This window comes from Mus caroli, chromosome 19, assembly GCF_900094665.2.
Source record: "Mus caroli chromosome 19, CAROLI_EIJ_v1.1, whole genome shotgun sequence".
Lineage (NCBI taxonomy): Eukaryota > Metazoa > Chordata > Mammalia > Rodentia > Muridae > Mus > Mus caroli.
In genome coordinates this window covers 40,874,749-40,892,847 of record NC_034588.1, presented here as the reverse complement: position 1 = coordinate 40,892,847, position 18,099 = coordinate 40,874,749, and the positions used below count along the sequence as shown (strand labels likewise).

At 44.8% G+C, this 18,099-nt stretch overlaps 1 protein-coding gene across 1 annotated transcript in view; it reads right to left on the bottom strand.

Annotated features, from left to right (window-relative positions):
- LOC110285787 (acyl-CoA desaturase 3) overlaps positions 1–18,099 on the bottom strand; it is a 35,044-nt gene that overhangs the window by 15,211 nt on the left and 1,734 nt on the right. The window contains exon 2 of the mRNA XM_021152193.1: positions 5,981–6,263. Within this exon, the coding sequence (XP_021007852.1) occupies positions 5,981–6,263 (283 nt within the window). The remainder of the gene's footprint in view (positions 1–5,980; positions 6,264–18,099) is intronic.

The following is an 18,099-nucleotide window of genomic DNA, read 5'->3' as shown; positions in this document are numbered from 1 at the left end:
AGTACAAACTTTTAAAACACTGATGAAAGACAAAAAAAAAAAAAAAAAAAAAAAAAAAAAAAGCTGATGTTAACCAGTCCAACGGATGTGATGGCTCCCCGTCTTTCATCTGGATTCGCTAAGTAAATGCTTCTAAGAAACGCCCCATTGCCTAGCCTTCCTGGGCCCCTTGGACAAGGTCCTAATGTCAACAGTAAGCAGTTACAGAAGGAAGATATGACATCTGTCCATTATCCCACCTTATTGGCTGAAATGCTGAGTCAAACAGGAACTCCCCCAGGCCCACTCAGAAAAGGACTCCACTTTGTCATCCTGACCACCCCATGGCCACGAAAATAGATGGGATCCAATCCTGGATTCATCACTCTCTTCTGAAGTTCACCACCCCCCTTCCCCAAAACATCTGGATCCAGACCAGCAATGGGTTGTTAGACAACACCCACAGAACCCATTAAAAATCAGATAAAAAATTCCAGAGGTTTGCTTTCTATTTTATGTTGCCTTGGGCTGCTGAGGGACACGCTCCAGTACAACACACATGAACATCAATTAGAACTATGGACGGAAGCCTAAATAACATGGCTTATGGTTTCCCTGCCCTCACGTTTGACATATGTAAATTGTTTGGGCCAAAATGGAACAGGTGCCCAAAGGCCACAAACATATATGTTCCCTCTTTCTCTAGGTCTTTGGATATAGGATCCAGAATATGGAAAATAGTGTGGCCGCCCTTCAGGTATATGCCTGTCCCTCAGTTGAGGACCCTGACTTGCAGGGGACATGATGTGTGCTTTTGTGCTATGTGGGGTGATAAACCATTAGCCTCCTGGGTAACTGATATGGATAAGGATATTCAGCCACAGAAGGCTGAGAGTCAGTCTAGAAAACGTGGGAAAACCAACCTCACTCAAATTAAGATAAAAATGATACAAATAATTTATGAGATACAGGGTAGATTTGGGGGCTCCTCCTTTATGCATCTGGTAATGACCCTGGGATGATATTCACCATCCAGAGATTCCAGGTCACTAGGAACAGGGTCTTAGACATCAGTGGTTCCAAGAGCATGTTAAACTCTCTCCCTGTCCTAGAAAGGACAAGGTCTCTCTGCTTATATAAGATATCGGTCTCAGTACCTACAACACTGTAATAATGTACAGGTGCTAAGGCAGGAGTTTCCCCTTACTCTTTAGTACCTCTAAAAGGCACTTGGTTTGCTTGTGCCTTGGCACTGACCCCCTGTATCAGTTCCTTTAGCATCACTGAAACTTCTGACTTTTGCATACTTGTACATCGGTAGCCTCTGGTATAGTATTATCCTGGAGAAGGAGGTGAGGGACACCTGGCACCTCTACGCCATTCCCAGATGGCCAGGGCAGTGCCAACACTAATAATGCTTTTCCTAATAAGCATGAGCATAGCAAGGCCTACCAGCCTGAGAGAAGCAACACTTATGAAGGGAGATCAAAATGTCAAACATTTAAGCCAACAAAAACCCAACAAAGACTGATATAAAAGTTTGTCCTCAGCCGGGCGTGGTGGCGCACGCCTTTAATCCCAGCACTCGGGAGGCAGAGGCAGGCGGATTTCTGAGTTCGAGGCCAGCCTGGTCTACAAAGTGAGTTCCAGGACAGCCAGGACAGCCAGGGCTATACAGAGAAACCCTGTCTCGAAAAAACCAAAAAAAAAGTTTGTCCTCCTGACCTCAGAAAAGAATTTTTTTTTCTGAGACAAGGTTTCTCTGTGTAGCCCTGACTGTCCTAGAACTCACTCTGTAGACCAGGCTGACCTCAAACTCAGAAATTTGCCTGCTTCTGCCTCCCAAGTACTGGGATTAAAGGCATGCGCCACCACACCCAGTATCAGAAAAGAAAATTTTTGAGTTAATGATTTGACTCATTGGGACAGCTCAAAAAAGGGGGGAATGCTATGGTTTGACACCTCTCCCTTCAAGCATAGCTGTAGCCATTTTGTACCATGCCTGTCAGCTATTTCATATTGTTGCTGTAACATGCCTGCCAGTCATTGACATAGAGAAGTGACTTGGCTCAAGGACATACTGACCACATTACTGTTTTGTTCTGTATGTTCTGAATGTGCGGTATGGGTTTTGCTAATCTTAAGAATTCCACAAAGCTTTGTGTAGGACCAATCAAATCAAAGGACAATTTGAACTCTTATGTCTGAAATCACTTGAGTCAGAGCTGACCACCCGCAGTACTTCCTGTGTGTGAACTCACTGTGGCTTTTGTGGTTTTCTCCTTTGTGAGCTGACAGAAAAAGATATCTGTTGTCATAGTTCAGATAGTTCTGGGCTCTGTTCCTGATCTGACCAGTATTAAGGTGCAGTCAATAACTATTCTGAGTAGTTAACTGAGATCAGTGTTCACGCCGTTTGTGTGACGATGTCTGAACACCAACAGTCTCTAGCTATTTACTATCCTGGTAAGTACGTTGATGAAGTTAAAAGCAAAGTGTTCATGCAGGGTCCGAGCACTGATCCAGTCTCAGCTGTATCATACATTTCATAGGAATGCAGCACTCCAACTCAAAGCCTACAAGATCAGTGTCTCTAATGCGGAGTGGACACTGGGTGTACCCGTCTGTTGCTCAGATTGGTAGAACTAGGAGGTGGGACTGAGGCCTTGTTAGTACCTACAGGCCATCTGGAAACCATAGAACCTCTGGGGCTGCAGAACTTAGCTGAGATTGGAGACACCAAATATTGTACAAACTGCTATGTGTCCCTCGGTCTCAAGAGTTAATGGTTTTCTAAGTGGTCTCTTTCCTCTTCTCTTCTGCCTTCTGTGTGTCATCTGGTCCTTCTATAGGACCTCAGGACAACCATAGAGATGGTGTCTGTCCTAGGGAAGGGCTGACTGTAACCTTCTGAACTGGGATGAGGCCTCAGATGGTTTGCAGCCTCTGACTCCGTGGTGACTGGGGTCTTCCCATGAAGAGGATCTAACTGTACCTGGACAGAGAAGCCAGTGGAGGGCAAACCCTGAAGTCACAGGAGGAAAGGGAAGGAAGGCTTAAAGCAGAGCCAGAGTACCAAGAAAGGTGTCCGAATCTGCTCCACACCGAAGATTGGATCACCAAGGCGCATTGGCTCCAGAATACAAACAATGTTATCTTAACAGGGGTGCTGGAGTGACAGTCCTCGTGACATTGAGTCATGATCTTATTCTGCCAATTGCTTTGGTCACGAAGGTCCTTTCCCTGTCCCCAGGGAAGGATTATATGTGTCCACACTGATGGTAAAAGAGCTTTCCCCTCAGGTGAGGGTTGGGAAGGTTTGTTCTTTGGCCCTCAGTCTTGTCAGAGAGGTCTTAATCCAGAGGGCTCTACTGAGTGGTTCTCAAATGAGAGAAAAGCTTTTCAAAATCCCCAAGTCAGGAAAATGGAGCACGTACAGCCAGGTGCTAATTATGCACCTTTATTCCTCTGGGATAAAACCAGAAAAGCCTCTAAAACAGAAAGGTAGGAGAGAACTCCATCTGAGACCAAGATGCTGAAGGCAGAATTTTGTAACCCACATTTTACAACAATCATTCTGAGAGCTACCTCATCTACCCACGAGAGTGCAGGGGCAAGAGGGAAGTCATTTCCCATGCCAGCTTCTGGGTGCCAAATTTCTTTACAAAATCATAGCACACACTAACAGGCAGGGCATTGAAGCCAGGGACCACAGTCCTGTGTTTGGATGGCAAACCTTTTCTTGTAGTAGCAACTGATGTCACCCAAGCACAGGAGATTTGGTCAAACACTGAGCACTGAATGGGGCATGTAAGAAAGACGCAGGCTGGAGAGGGAGCTTGCAGGGAATCCCTTCATGCCCGGTCTTTCTGCTTCTGAAATATCATTGCCTCGACAGGTAACTAAAAAACCCAAGATCCTATGAAAGGGAATCTCCTATGGTATATCTTCTTAGGACACTGAGTGAATTTTCTAATTTTCTTCTTCTTCTTCTTCTTCTTCTTCTTCTTCTTCTTCTTCTTCTTCTTCTTCTTCTTCTTCTTCTTCTTCTTCTTCTTCTTTTTAAGATTTATTTTATTATATCTAAGTACACTGTACCTGTCTTCAGACACACCAGAAGAGGGAGTCAGATCTCATTACAGATGGTTGTGAGCCACCATGTGGTTGCTGGGATTTGAACTCAGGACCTTCGGAAGAGCGGTTGGTGCTCTTAACCACTGAGCCATCTCTCCAGCCCATTGGGTGGATTTTCTGAGACAATGCTTAAGGACCCAAATCTCACCAACTTCAAGATGGAAGAGGTCTGGGGCCAACAGAATAACACCAGTCTTTCTACACCAATACATTCTGAGAGAGAGTTGTCAAAGAGTTCCTCACATCCGACACTGTTCCCCCACCCCTCAAACCTTCCAGGAGTATCTAGGAAAGTATGGAGGGCTCACCAGCCCTCATAGCCCCTGGGCTGCAGAGCTCCTTAGAGTCAGGGCTGGTGTGGACCAGAAGCCTTCTTCAAGGCTTTATCCTCTGACATGCCTGTCTATGCCAAGAAAAGATGGGTAGAGGGCAGAGACAACTGGAGTTAGAGGGTGCTAGGTTCATGGCATGCTATGGCTTCAGGAAAAAGGGACAGCTGCAGGCTGGACACAGAGCAGGACGGGAAGCAGCCTGTAATGTAAATATTGGAAAAGCATCTTGCTGACTGGCATGGGCCACACCCTGACAACCTACCTGGAGTAGCAGAGCCACAGGCCTGCATACTGAGTGTTAGAGGAGCCTGCCTCACCCTTATCCAGGCCAAACCAGCCTGGTCTGGCCGGAGACTAAGGTCTGAATGGTTGTAAGGATAACCAACTCTGTTTTTGTACTTTTTCCTTTTCCATGGCTTCTTCTCCTTTGCAGTATACCCTGACTTGTTCCCTGTCTGGGCTCACTCAGCATGGAGCTCATGCTCTTGTTATGGTACCTTATTCCCATGTCCCCTAGGTAGGGCCTGGTTCTCTCATGGCAGGCAGGAAGGGCTGGGACAGGCTGCCAAATAAGTGATATAAAAATGTGTGCCAGGCTGTTGGTTACCTAGGTGCTGCATTGCTACCCCGCAGTGAGCCCTGCACATGGTTTCAGAGCTTGGTCCCCAGCACCCATGTTAAAGTACTTTCAATAATTAAGGATATGACACAGTGGGAGAATACCTGGCTAGTATGCCCAAGGTCATGGGTTTAACAAACAAACAGCAAAACACCCCAGGCTGCTTTTGCCAGAGAGGTCAGCTCAGGATGTAATCCCAGCAGGCTGAAGCAGGAGGATTACCAGGTTCGAGGCGAACCTAGACTGCATAGAGAGCTCCAGGACAGTCTAGGTAACACAATGAGATTCTGGGAAATCAATCAAACAAAACAAACCAGTTGTGGTGATGGACACTATAATGCCTGCACTTGGGAAGTGGGCCCAGAAAATCAGAGACTTAAAGGCATTCTCTGCTAGAGAGAGCTCCAGGCCAGCCAGGGCCACATGAGGACCTGTCTCATGAGAGAAAGAGACAGAGAGACAGAGAGACAGAGAGACAGAGACAGGGAGAGAGAGAGAGACAGGAGAGAGAGAGAGAGAGAGAGAGAGAGAGAGAGAGAGAGAGAGAGAGAGAGAACAAGACACTCTTGCTACCCAATCCAACCGGGCTGTGTTCAGTTAGTTCATCAAGAAAAGGTTAGGGAAACCTGGATACAGAGGCGCCACTGCCCATTGCAAGAATGTCCTTCATTAAAGAGTGGGGAGAAGGCCGGGCGTGGTGGCGCACACCTTTAATCCCAGCACTCGGGAGGCAGAGGCAGGTGGATTTCTGAGTTCGAGGCCAGCCTGGTCTACAAAGTGAGTTCCAGGACAGCCAGGGCTATCAGAGAAACCCTGTCTCGAAAAACCAAAAACAAACAAACAAACAAACAAACAAACAAAAGAGTGGGGAGAAACTGGAGACACTCACTGACCCAGAACAATGAAAGGTACTCACCGAAGAGGCAGGTGTAGGCCTTGCAGGAGGGAACCAGTGTGATCCCGTACAGGGCTCCCAAGTGCAGCAGGGCCATGAGAATGATGTTCCTCCAGACGTACTCCAGCTTGGGCGGGGGTCCCTCCTCATCCTGATAGGTGGGGTCGTGTATATCTTCTTTCATTTCAGGACGGATGTCTTCTTCCAGGTAGAGGGGCACCGTCTTCACCTTCTCTCGTCCATTCTGCAGGCTTCCAGAGGGAGGCGCAGTGATGGTGGTGGTGGTCGTGTACGAAGGCGTCATCTATGACGACAAGGAAGGAGACTTAGGAGAGCAGACTCCAGAAGAAGACACTCTTCTCTGGCATACAGCACTAGGGTACATTAGAGATCCAATCCCTTCTCCAGGGTCTGGCTTAATTAAGGCTTGGTGGAAGAGGAAGTGAGCAGAAACTGTAGAGACTGGTTGTCAAACCTTGAGGTGAAGGGGTGAACCCCGTACATTACTGCAAGCCAAAGAAAGCCTCACATGTACACATAAAGGTACAGACAGAACCAGGTTATTCTCTAAAGCTTGTGAAACAAAAATTTGGAATTCAAGTGTCCAAAATGCCACCCATATCTCTACCAATTGATGACAGTACAAGTTAGAAATAGTGATCCAGGAGTTGTCAGCGGTCTCTCCCTCACCTACAGGACACCTACAGGTCCTGGGAGCATCAACTCGAGATTCCAGTGCCCTAAAGGGAAAATCATTTTGGACTGAATTCCTGTACTTGTTGCCAACAGAGCAGACCAATCCAAAGTTGGTCCAGAATTGTTAGGGTCAAACCCAATGCTTTAGCAGCCTCCAGCAAGCTGGGCTAGGTCATCCGTCATCTGTCCCCAGCATCCCAGTGAAAGAGACCATAGTGAAGAGCATGAGACAGAGATTTATTTCATGTGGCCATATTGTTACTATGGAAATTGACATTCCCTTTTTGGGGTTTAGTATGGCTAATGAAAGAACTTAAAAGTAGCCTTAAAAGGAAACTTAAGGACCAACTTATTATTAGATTTTGAAAGAAAACCAGCAAAGCAGGCAGGCTATAAATCTCGGCATCTACTAGGAGAAGGAAGATGGAGATGATGGGAGAGAAGGCCCTGAGTTAGGGTCCAAGAATACAGGCATGTTCAGCAATAAGGTTGGCAAGCCTGCCTGGAGGGAGGCAGTGGTGTTGAGTGCTACAGAAGACAAAGGAAAAGCCTAAACTGTCTGGGAAAACTTTACGGTCTTGATTACTAACCAAAAAAAGAGAAAGAAAGAAACAAAGTTACTCTTTTTGAGATAGAACTCAGAAAAAACGGGAAAATGTAACAATGTTGCATTGAAGAATTTCTGTAAGCAGCCGTGCTTGAAAAGGACTTCTGAGAGGCGGAAGTGTCTTATATCGCATTAAGAGATGTATTCTTGGGGACTAGGCTCTTTAACCCTGTATTTTGACTGGTTGTAGTTTTCTGTAATGGACTCTATCTGTAGCAAAAAGAAATTTCCTTGATGGGGGCTGACAGTGAGGACTACGCTTATATCTGGTTACAGAGGCTGATATGTATAGAATGTAGTTAGGAAGTATATTTGTTTAGTAGAGTGCTAGTTGTAGGTTCTTCTCCAAGACTCACGACTTCACTGGTCCTGGGTATAGTCATCTGAGTTGTCAGTAGCAGACATTATTTTCCTCTTATTGAGCTGTTGGCTACTACCAAGGTATGTGCACCACTACTGTATTCTTAGGGTTATCATGCTATGCTGGTCATTGTGGTTCATAGGTGTCATGGTTGGACAGGGCCATTGGTTATTTCCATCCTTTGGAAGCTTCCATGGCAACATTTAGTACCATGGAAGCTAGTCCTCAGGGAAGAGGTTTTCGGGTCAGTTCCAACGCAGAGGTCTCAGCCCTGAAGTGCATGGTGTCTTTAGTAGTAGACTTGTCTTCCACCCTTGGGAGGCATTCAAGGGCAGTAGCAATAGTCTATAACGTTGTAAGAGTCTTTTGAGCAACTCTGACCAACAGCTCAAAAGAGGACTTTATTAGAACCTTTTTGATTAAATGTTTCAGAGTTTTGTTTTAGACCACGATCACTAGTCCTCCTATACACAAATGTCAAGTATCCCGAGAAAGGAATCAGACAAACAATACCGTCCACAACAACCTCTCAAGAGCGAGTGAAAGACAAGTGCAATGAACATTTTAAATCATTGAAAAAAGAAATTAGAGATGATATCAGAGATATCAAGATGTAAAGACACCCCCCCCCCCCGTGCTCATGGATTGGTAAGATTAATACTGTGAAAATGGCCATCCAACCAAGAGCAATCTATGAATTCCATGCAATCTCCATCAAAATTCCAAAGCAATTCTTCACAGAAACCAGAAAAGTGATCTTAAATTTATATGGAAACAGAGAAAGGAGGAGGATGAGGAGGAGGAAGAGGAGGAGGAGGAGGAAGAGGAAGAAGAGGAGGAGGAGGAAGAGTCCTATATGACAACAGAACATAAACAAAACAAAATCTGCTGGAGGAATCACCTCAGTCCTCAGGGAAGAGGCTTTCGGGTCAGTTCCAACTCAGAGGTCTCAGCCCTGTGTCTGAAGTGCATGGTGTCTTTAGTAGTAGACTTGTCTTCCACCCTTGGGAGGCATTCAAGGGCAGTAGCAATAGTCTATAATGTTGTAAGAGTCTTTTGAGCGACTCTGACCAACAACTCAAAAGAGGGCTTTATTAGAACCTTTCTGATTAAACTTCCTCCTCCCAGATTTCAAGCTAGACTACAGAGCTATAGTAGGAAGAAGAACAGGACACTGGAGTGAAAATAGACACACTGACTAATGGAATAAATTTGAGCATCTACATATGAGTCCAAAACCCTAAATCCATTAACTTTTGACAAAGAGGTCAACAATATACATTTGAGAAAAGACGCCATTGTCAACGAATGGTGCTTGGTCAAACTGGATAGCTACATGGAGAAAAATAAATGAAACAAAATGCTTATCTCTCACCCTGCATAAAACTCAACTCTGAATGGATCATGGACTACAACCTATGAACTGATATCCTGAAACTGACAGAGATGAGGAAACTTGGAACACACTTGAACTTGGCACAGGAAAAGACTGTCTGGGCGAGCCCTCAGTAGTGCAGACATAGGAAATGGGACATCGTGAGACTGAAACATCAATGGACACCGTCTTCGAGAAAATAGGCAGTCCAGAGTCTGGGAAAAAATTATTACCAGCTACACATCTGACAGAGGGATAGTCTCTAGAATATACAAAGAACTCAAGAGCTAAGCATTTCAAAATTTTTCTTTAATCTCAGCACTTGGGAGGAGAGGCAGGGGGACTCTTTAACTACAAGGCCAGCCTAGCCCACATACTGAGTTCCAGGAGAGCCAGGGTCACATAGACCTTTAGTTATTAAAAAATAATAAATGAAGAAAAAAAGAGAAACAAATCAGATGTAAAAGTGGGACATGGAATGAAGTATAACGCTTTCAAAGTAAAATACAAATGGCTGAGAATTTTAACGTTAACAGGGACTGGGGAGATGGCTCAGCAATTGAGACTAATTGTTGCTTTTGCAGGGGACCTTATTCAGCGCTCAGCACCCACATAGTATCTCATAACCATTTGTAACTCCACTTCCAGGGGATGCAATGCCCTCTTCTGACCTCTGTGGACACCAGGCATGCATTTGGTGCCTATGTTACAGACAGCATACATGAAATAAAAAAATAATAAATCCTTAAAAATAAATTTTAAAACGTTCAACATTCTCAGCCACCAGAGACATGCTTTGAGATTTCAATCAGAATGGCTAAGATAAAAACAAACAGACCAGCAAGAAATGATGACCAATCCTGGCATGGTTGTGGAGAAAGGGGAACACATGTTCAGAGCTGATGGGAGTGTGAACTGGTGCGGCCACCATGGAAATCAGTATGGAAGTTCCTCACAAAGCTAGAAATGGGCTGGAGAGATGGCTCAGCGGTCAAGAGCACTGACTGTTCTTCCAGAGGTCCTGAGTTCAATTCCCAGCAACCACATGGTGGCTCACAACCATCTGTAATGGGCTTCGACGCCTTCTTCTAATGTGTCTGAAGACAGCTACCTACAGTGTACTCAGATACATAAAATAAACAAGTAAGCTTTTATAAAAAGCTAGAAACAGATATGACGCATGATCCATACACCCGAAAGACTATGCATCCTACTACAGAGACAGTTGATCATTAATCAGGCTCATGGCTGCTCTGCTTGTGACAGCTTGAAAATTGAAACAGCCTACCTGCCAGTCAGCAGATGAGTGAAGAAGGAAATGTAGTCCATTTATACAGTGGAATATTGTTCAGCTGTTATGAATAATGGAATTACAAAATTTGCAGGTAAATGGAGGAGCCTGGAAACAACCATTCTGATTGAGCTTATCTGTTTTCTTTCTTTTTTTTTTTTTCTGGTGTTCAATTTGAATATTTAGATTTATGTATTTTGTTTGGACTGTCCACAGGAATTATGAAGAGGTCGGGGTGGGGGGGAAGTAGAGAGAGCTTTCTAAGAGAGGAAGATAGTCACAGTGACACCTTGGGCTGTAACAGGGAGGAGAGCCACAGGTCAGGGCTGGCTGGCTGAGATGGCCCATCCCAGCAGCCTTTCTGTCTGAGCCAGCTGCCAGTGTAGTAGCTGACCGCAGAGTCTGGCAGCTGTGCATGAGATGGTGGCCAGCTGTGGCTGAAAGGGGGCACAAGAGGCAAGTAGCCAAGGGGAAAGTCCTGGCCCTTTAGATGCTAGCCAGTAATTTCTCTTTTTAAACAACCTGTCCCAAATAGCTCAGCAGCTATAGTGGCAACGGGATCCATGCTGGTGAATCAGATGGCTCCTGGATTTGTGCTGCTTTACCCAATGGCTCGGCCACACCCTCCTGTGCCTGTTTTTGGGGGGCCATTTCTCTAACTACCCAGAGTCCCAAATGGGCTCCCTTTAATTTTTCAGAGTAGATTACAGCCCTGAGATTTATTCAGGATTTAATCTGTCATGTGGACTATCCACATACATGTGTGACAGAACTTGCTTAGAATGAGAGCAAATATAATTGGAAATTAATTGGGACCCATCTCCTGGGTGCTTGAGCCCACAGTAATGGATATGGCCCAATTACGTCCTCACATCCTACAAGGGTATCTTTATCCCATGATTAGCTATAGCTTTTCCACCTCTGGGTATGTTCTAACAACCGAGTGATTGTCAGGCAGCTTTCAGATGAAAGCTGACCAAGACCTAGAGGGTCATGAGACTGCATCTGAGGTCTATCCCAGAGTTCCCTGCTTTGCCAAAACCTGACTCTTCGGTGTTTCCTCAATGTACTTAGAAAGCTTGATTTATGACTTTCTTCGTCCTGTTATTGTAAAAACCTTCATAAAACTACGTTTATATTGGGACATTGAAATTGGGGTGCCCTAAATCAGTGTTCTCAGGCCATGGTCAATCATATTTGGCTCCAGAATAAACTCCCTCCCATCCCCTTGGAGAAATCAGTTGTGATTTTATATCAATAATATCATCTTATGTGAATTACAGGCTTAATAGATATCTCATCTTTATACACTGCATATATGAATATTCTTGGAAAAGAAACTTATATCAGAAATTTAATTTAAAATCTTAAGCCAGCAATAGTGCTCCTCACCGTCAGTCCTAGCATTTGAGAGGCAGAGACAGACAGATCTCTGTGGGTTTGAGACCAGCCTGGTCTCCATAGCAAGTTCCAGGTCATTCAGGGTACATAGTAAGACCATCACAAAAACATAATTTAATGTATACTATTTAAAGGTATTTTTGACTAACGTAAAGCACTTTTTAATAAAATCTCATTTTCTTTTACCACTGACTACGAAAGACACTGAACCAAGATAATCCAGACCTGACATTTTTCACAGCTGCACAAATTACAGTAGTGCTCTTCTCTGCCCTTAGATCCCTTCGTGGTTAGTTACCAACACAGCTCAAATCTCCTTCCAAGAAGATGCCCTCCATAGTTCAGTAGGATTTAAGTTTACAAAGACTAGGCTTACCACACAAATGACAGTCACCCAGGTGGTTCAACAGAACCCTAATGGCTGAGAAGAGCCCGCCAAACAAGTAATCCAGTCTTCCCATCAAACAAATTCCTGGGAGTTCAAGTTAGCTCAGAATGAAGCCGAACAGCCTAGAAAAACTTCTCACTGAGAAGAGAAGGGGATCCTGGTCCTGAAGGCGAGCAGAACAGTGGTAAGAAGCAGCCAGTGTTAGCCAAATGGAAAAGTAAGGCGTCTCTGGCTTCCTCTCTCAATCTTTTCTCAAAGACAGGGGATTTCCAACAGTGCCAAACTTCCCAGGCCCCTCAGAAAAGACCAGAATCAGGATAGTGCTGGGTCAGGGACAGGCAGGACCACACGGGGACCAGAACTATCAATCACATGTACCTCTCGTCTTCTCTTTAAAGCTCAGCCTCATACCAGGACTCTCACAACGGGCTTACTGGTCACTGGATTTCCTGAGCCTTGTCCCATTGAGGCCACATTGAGTACATGCCAACTTCTGCTTTTCATCATTAATTTGACTCTTTTAATTAGCTTCTTGACAATAGGTAGCTGAGCCTGGCTTGTTAGGGCACAGTTTGTGACCCTAAATCCAGTCACACATTGCCCAGCCATGCCAGCTCATCTTTGTGAGTATTGACACAAGGATTATATTTGAATAGAAGGAAAGAATTACATAGAATTAAAAAGCCCCAGTCAGCTGTGATCTTCCTTGGCACTTCCCTCGCTGCTCTCAACACTGTGAAATCTCTTCCTAGAAGACAACCTTTCCCTCCCCTCAGCATGGGATTCCTGGGAAGGAATGCTTTTAACTCTTTGGGGTATGTAGCAAAGGGAAGGATTCTATTGTGCATTTAGAATAGCTCTCTTCCCTCCAGGGTTATTATATAGTGGGACCCCTAGAGCTGAGACTTTTCCCTAGGATTCTGGTATGAGAAATGAGCCCACCTAGGTAGTACGGGGAAGCTATTTAAGTGGCAGTAATGTAGGTCTCGTGCTTGGACCCTTCTTTAAAAGAGCTTGTAAAACCATGGGCTAAAGTTTCAGGATTCTGATTCCTGGCTCAGACCAAAACCAACTAAATCAAATATCGGGTTCTGAGTCCTACCTCTGGCCCTAGGTGGAGAGGTGACATGGCGAACTGCCTGGTAGGACCGAGATGAGGTAAGACAGGGCCGAAGTTCCTCCATCTTGTATTCTTGCTGAAGCCATTTCAGGTTTGTCTAGAACTGAATCTCCTCGATGGGGAATTCTATAGCAAATTACTCAACTCTATTCTAGGAACCCGCAGGCCAAGATGTCCCAGCTGGCTTGTCTTAGTCTCTGTTAGACTGCCTGCTTGTTGGGAATTCCCTCGAGCTAACTGCTTCTCTTAGCTTCTGTTAAACTCTTTGCTTCTGAGAAGGAACAAGATGTTAGTCTTTGGTTTCTGCCTTCAAACCCCGCTGTGCTCCGGACATTTGATGTTACACTTCAGGCCTGAATACCTGAGTGTAGTCTCAGCTAGCTGGAATAAAGAATTTCAATTTGCTATAAGCTGTGTCTGAGTGGTGAGCGCCCCGTAATAAGACACATTCTTACATGTCAAACACTTAGTTTTTTGGGTTTTTTTGGTTTTTTTTTTGGGGGGGGCGGTGTTGTTTGTTTTTTCCTGGAGGCAGAGTCTCTCTATAGCCCTGGCCTGGCTGCCCTGGATTTCACTATGTTCCAGGGTAGCCTCTACTAGACCAGGATAACCTCCAGTTTACAGAAATCTGCCTGCCCCTGTCTCCAAAATGCTGGGATTAAAGGCATGTGCCACTATATCTAGCTAAATCGTATTTTGAGATTATCTAGCCCAAGGCTTTCCAAACTGTCCCTTTCTATAAGAGGCAATCTTAATGCCCTGTTAGTTACCTAGTTAGGTAATTATTCCTCAGAGAGAGACTAGGATTTAGATAGACACCCTAATAGACAGGCAGATAGGGAGAGGGGCCAAGGCTAGGTAATAAAAGGTAGCAAATGTCCAATATGAACAGCTTCTTCCTCACCTTTCTATTTTAAGATCTAAAACCTGGCAACTTAAAACAAAGGCCCTGTTGACTTTTGTCTTCCTGCTATGACTGACTTAAATTCATGGCAGGATCAGGTCATGTTACACAACATGTTAAGCCAACTAACGATGCTATCTTTTATCACAGCAGTAGAAACTCCAAGATAGAGTGCTTGCTACTCTTGCAAAGGACTATGGGTTCCAAGCACTCAGGGGGCTCACAGCTGCCTGGGGTATCCACCTCCAGGGCATCTGGTGCCCTCTTCTGGCCTTCACCAGCACATAACCCACATACAGACACATACATAATATATAAAATTCCCTAAACTTTTTTTTGAAGACTACTGTGACTATCCATCTGAGTGGTTCACAACCTTCCTTAGGAACCCATGAAAATAAAGAAGGTAAGCAGATAGCCAATGTTTTGACCTCTGTTCCAGGTCATCGAGTTTCTGTAGGGTGATGAGACACCTCTGAAAGGATCCTATACTTCAAGTAAGTTACCCATTCTCTTGATCAAAGACAAAGGTGGTGTACATTCTGCAGAGGAGAGTCATTGCAGAGGGAAATGCCCTCAGAACTTCTAAGGCAAGCCACACCTGATACAGGGCCAGCAAGACACGACCACATCTCAACACATGACCCAATCTAAAAAATCTAAAGGAGCTACAAAGTTCCTTCCAAGTCCCTAGGGAGCCTTTACTAGCCTTAACAATGTAAATTAAAAGGGATGGAGAGGGGGAAGTGTATTTACAGGATTTATCAATGGTTGCTGTGGGTGAGAAGCTCATAAGGCCATGCCCCTCCCCAAGGAACTGTTAGCAGTTAATGACTATTGAGCAGTTGTCTTCACTGGTGTAGGCCAATGGTAATTGCCCATATTCTTGTAAATGACCCCTCACCCAACCCATGCTTATATAAGCAGCCCTAATTACACTAATCACACGAGTGCATGAATACACCACATCCACAGAGAGAGAGAGAGAGAGACAGAGACAGAGACAGAAACAGACACACACACACACACACACACACACACACACACACACGAAGTGATGAAATTAGAAGGGGGACTGGATAGGAAGAATAAGGCAATAGCGCTGTGGGTAAAAAGATAGGGCAATGGGGATGTTATCAACATATATTCTATACATGTATATCAGTGTCAATGAAGTACTGTAGAGAGATCATCTTTTGTATTGTACGGATGTCTTACCCGTCAATTAAAAACCCTGTGGCCTATAGCTTTGGCAGGAAATCTATTTGGCAGGAGTCTGACATTGGGAGGAGAAAAAAAAAAATCTGGGAGAGAAGGAGGTGGGGAGAGGAGCCCAGAAAGAGGTGAGGAGACAGACGCACTGAAGCACAGAACCTGAGCCCAGACAACCAGCCATGTGACAAATGTAGGTTAAAGTAACGCTCTAGTCAGTTACGCTCTAGTCAGAGTAGAGCCTAGTTATGTGGCCAAGGTATTTATAATTATAATCTGAATCTGAGACTTTTTCTGGGATCCTGGGGCTGGGAGGCAGAACCAGAACTTAATTTCAACAAAGTACATTATCTATAAATGAATGTATGCTAATAAAGAGAAAGCAAAGGGCTAATATGTTGGGGGTTGGTTCTAACGCTTTGTCTTATTTTGGCTCCCCAAAATCATATGGGAATCCACAGGTCCAGATGCTGAGGGTCCCTGTCCCCAGGTGGGTTTTGATTGATCAAGAAAGAGCCAGTGGTCAGGCTAGGCAAGGTGACAAAGGCAGAAGTCTTAGAATTCCTGGGCAAGAAAAACAGAGAAGGAAGAAGGGATTCTGTCGTGAGAGGGGCATAGGACAAACCAAGGACGGACCATGCCGTGAAGGAGCAGGGGGATGAGAGAGCCAAAATGTAGGTAGAAAGGGAAAGTGGCTTCATGGGAGGGCAGCCCAGAAGGAAACAGAGCAGTAAAGATAAAATATAGATTTAGAAAGTGTTAACTCGGAAATACCAGAGGGGAGCGCGTGCTAGCCATGGGGAGATTTGGAAGTGCCCAGCCATTGAGCTAGTAAGGCATATTAAAAATAATGCTGTGAGTCTGTGTCTTTCATTCATGAATCCAGAGCTCTTAGGTGAGTGTAGAACCACAACTGCACCCACTGGGAACATAGAGCAGACCCTTAACTATTTACAGCTACACTAATAAGGTGGCTTAGCAGGTAAAGGCACATGCTGCCAAGGCTGAGGGCCTGAGTTCCTTCTCCAAGGTGTACACAGTGGGAGGGCGAATGGATTCCTTCAGGATATCCACATGAGTGTTCTCATTCAGGAACACATGTACACACGCACACATGCTCACATGCACAACAAAGCATATTAAAAGAGGAAGAATGAAGATTAGTTTTTTGCCACCTGTATAGTCTTAGAGTTTGTCTCTGGAGAAATTAATGGGTAATAACACCGAACAAGAAGGATGAAGAATTTGTTTTGTGGGGGGCTGGAGAGATGGCTCAGTGGTTAAGAGCACCAGCTGCTCTTCCAGAGGTCCTGAGTCAAATCCCAGCAACCACACGGTGGCTCACAACCATCTGTGATGGGATCCAATGCCCTCTTTTGGTGTGTCTGAGGACAGCTACAGTGTACTCATATACATAACATAAATAAAATATTTTTCTAAAAAAAGAATTTGTTTTGTTATTGTTTTCTGAGACTTGATCTCTCTACATTGCCCTAGCTGTCCTGGAACTCGCTCTGTAGATCAGGCTGACCTCAAACTCACAGACATCTGCCTGCCTCTTCTTCTCTAATGTTGGGATTAAAGAAATGTGCCACCATGCCTGAGCTAGGATAGATTATTAAGAAGAGACAAATACCAGATTCATTCTCTCCATGGTCCCCTGTTAGCTGCAAGGTACTCTAGGTAGGACACCACACTCACCCCAGCCCTATCCCTGGTGCAGGAGGATCATGGCTTCAGGCCAATCTTAGGGTCATATAAAGGGCCTGTCTCAAAATGTATAAATGTGCAACTTTGGATGTTTTTATTTGACATTTTCAGATCGCAGTTGCCATCAGGGAACTGAAGAGGCCTTGGCTGCTATACTGTGCGGATGTGAGCTGCAGCTTTTAGGTTTTTTCCCCTGGTGCTGGGTTGTAGGCAAGTTCTCCGTGTTGCAGATGTTGTGTCCCTGCAATTACCTCTTAGACATATCCTGTACTTAGGTAGGAAGGAGTTGCTGGCTAAGTATGTCAAGGAGATCTCAGAACTAAATCACAGGTTGACCAGTTGACTTGTTTTGAATGTGTAAGAGCATTTAAGACATGTGTTAACTAAAATGAATTCTTCAGGCAGAAGATACGTGGAACTGAACATGCCTTGAGAAAACACCCTTGCAAGAAAGGAAAGAATACTGTGAAAGTCTGACAAGACCAAAATTCCAAGGTGTTTCCTCCTTAGGGTCTTAGCTCTGAGAGACCCAAGATTCACCGCAAAAAAAAGGGAATCTTTTCATTTCTAAAGAGATGAGCTTTCCACTCACCAGCTACCCTTGTATATATCTCAATTTCAGACACTGGAACCTGTAAATACCAACAAAAGTGGCTTAATGTAGGCCAGGACATGGGTTCATTTGCAGCCCTGAGGAAGAAAGACTCAAATTGGGTCAGCCAGGGTGCATGTCAATGTTCAGAAGTTTCTGGAACAATGCTAAACAGAAGTTCTTCTGCCTCTTCTTAATGATCCTTTCCAGGGCTGCAGAGAAGGTTCAGTGGGGAAAAGTGCCTACTGAGGGAGTGTGAGGACCTGAGTTCAAATCCATAGAAACCACTTTAAAAAGCCAGCAACAGTGGCAGAAGTATCTGGAATCCCTGCACTTGTACAGAAAAGGGAGGTAGAGACAGGAGATTCCCAGAAGCCAGTCAGCTAGCCTGGCACACAAAATGGAAACAGCAGAAGGTAAGGCCCAACACCTGAGGGTTTTCTCTGACCTACACACACACACACACACACACACACACACACA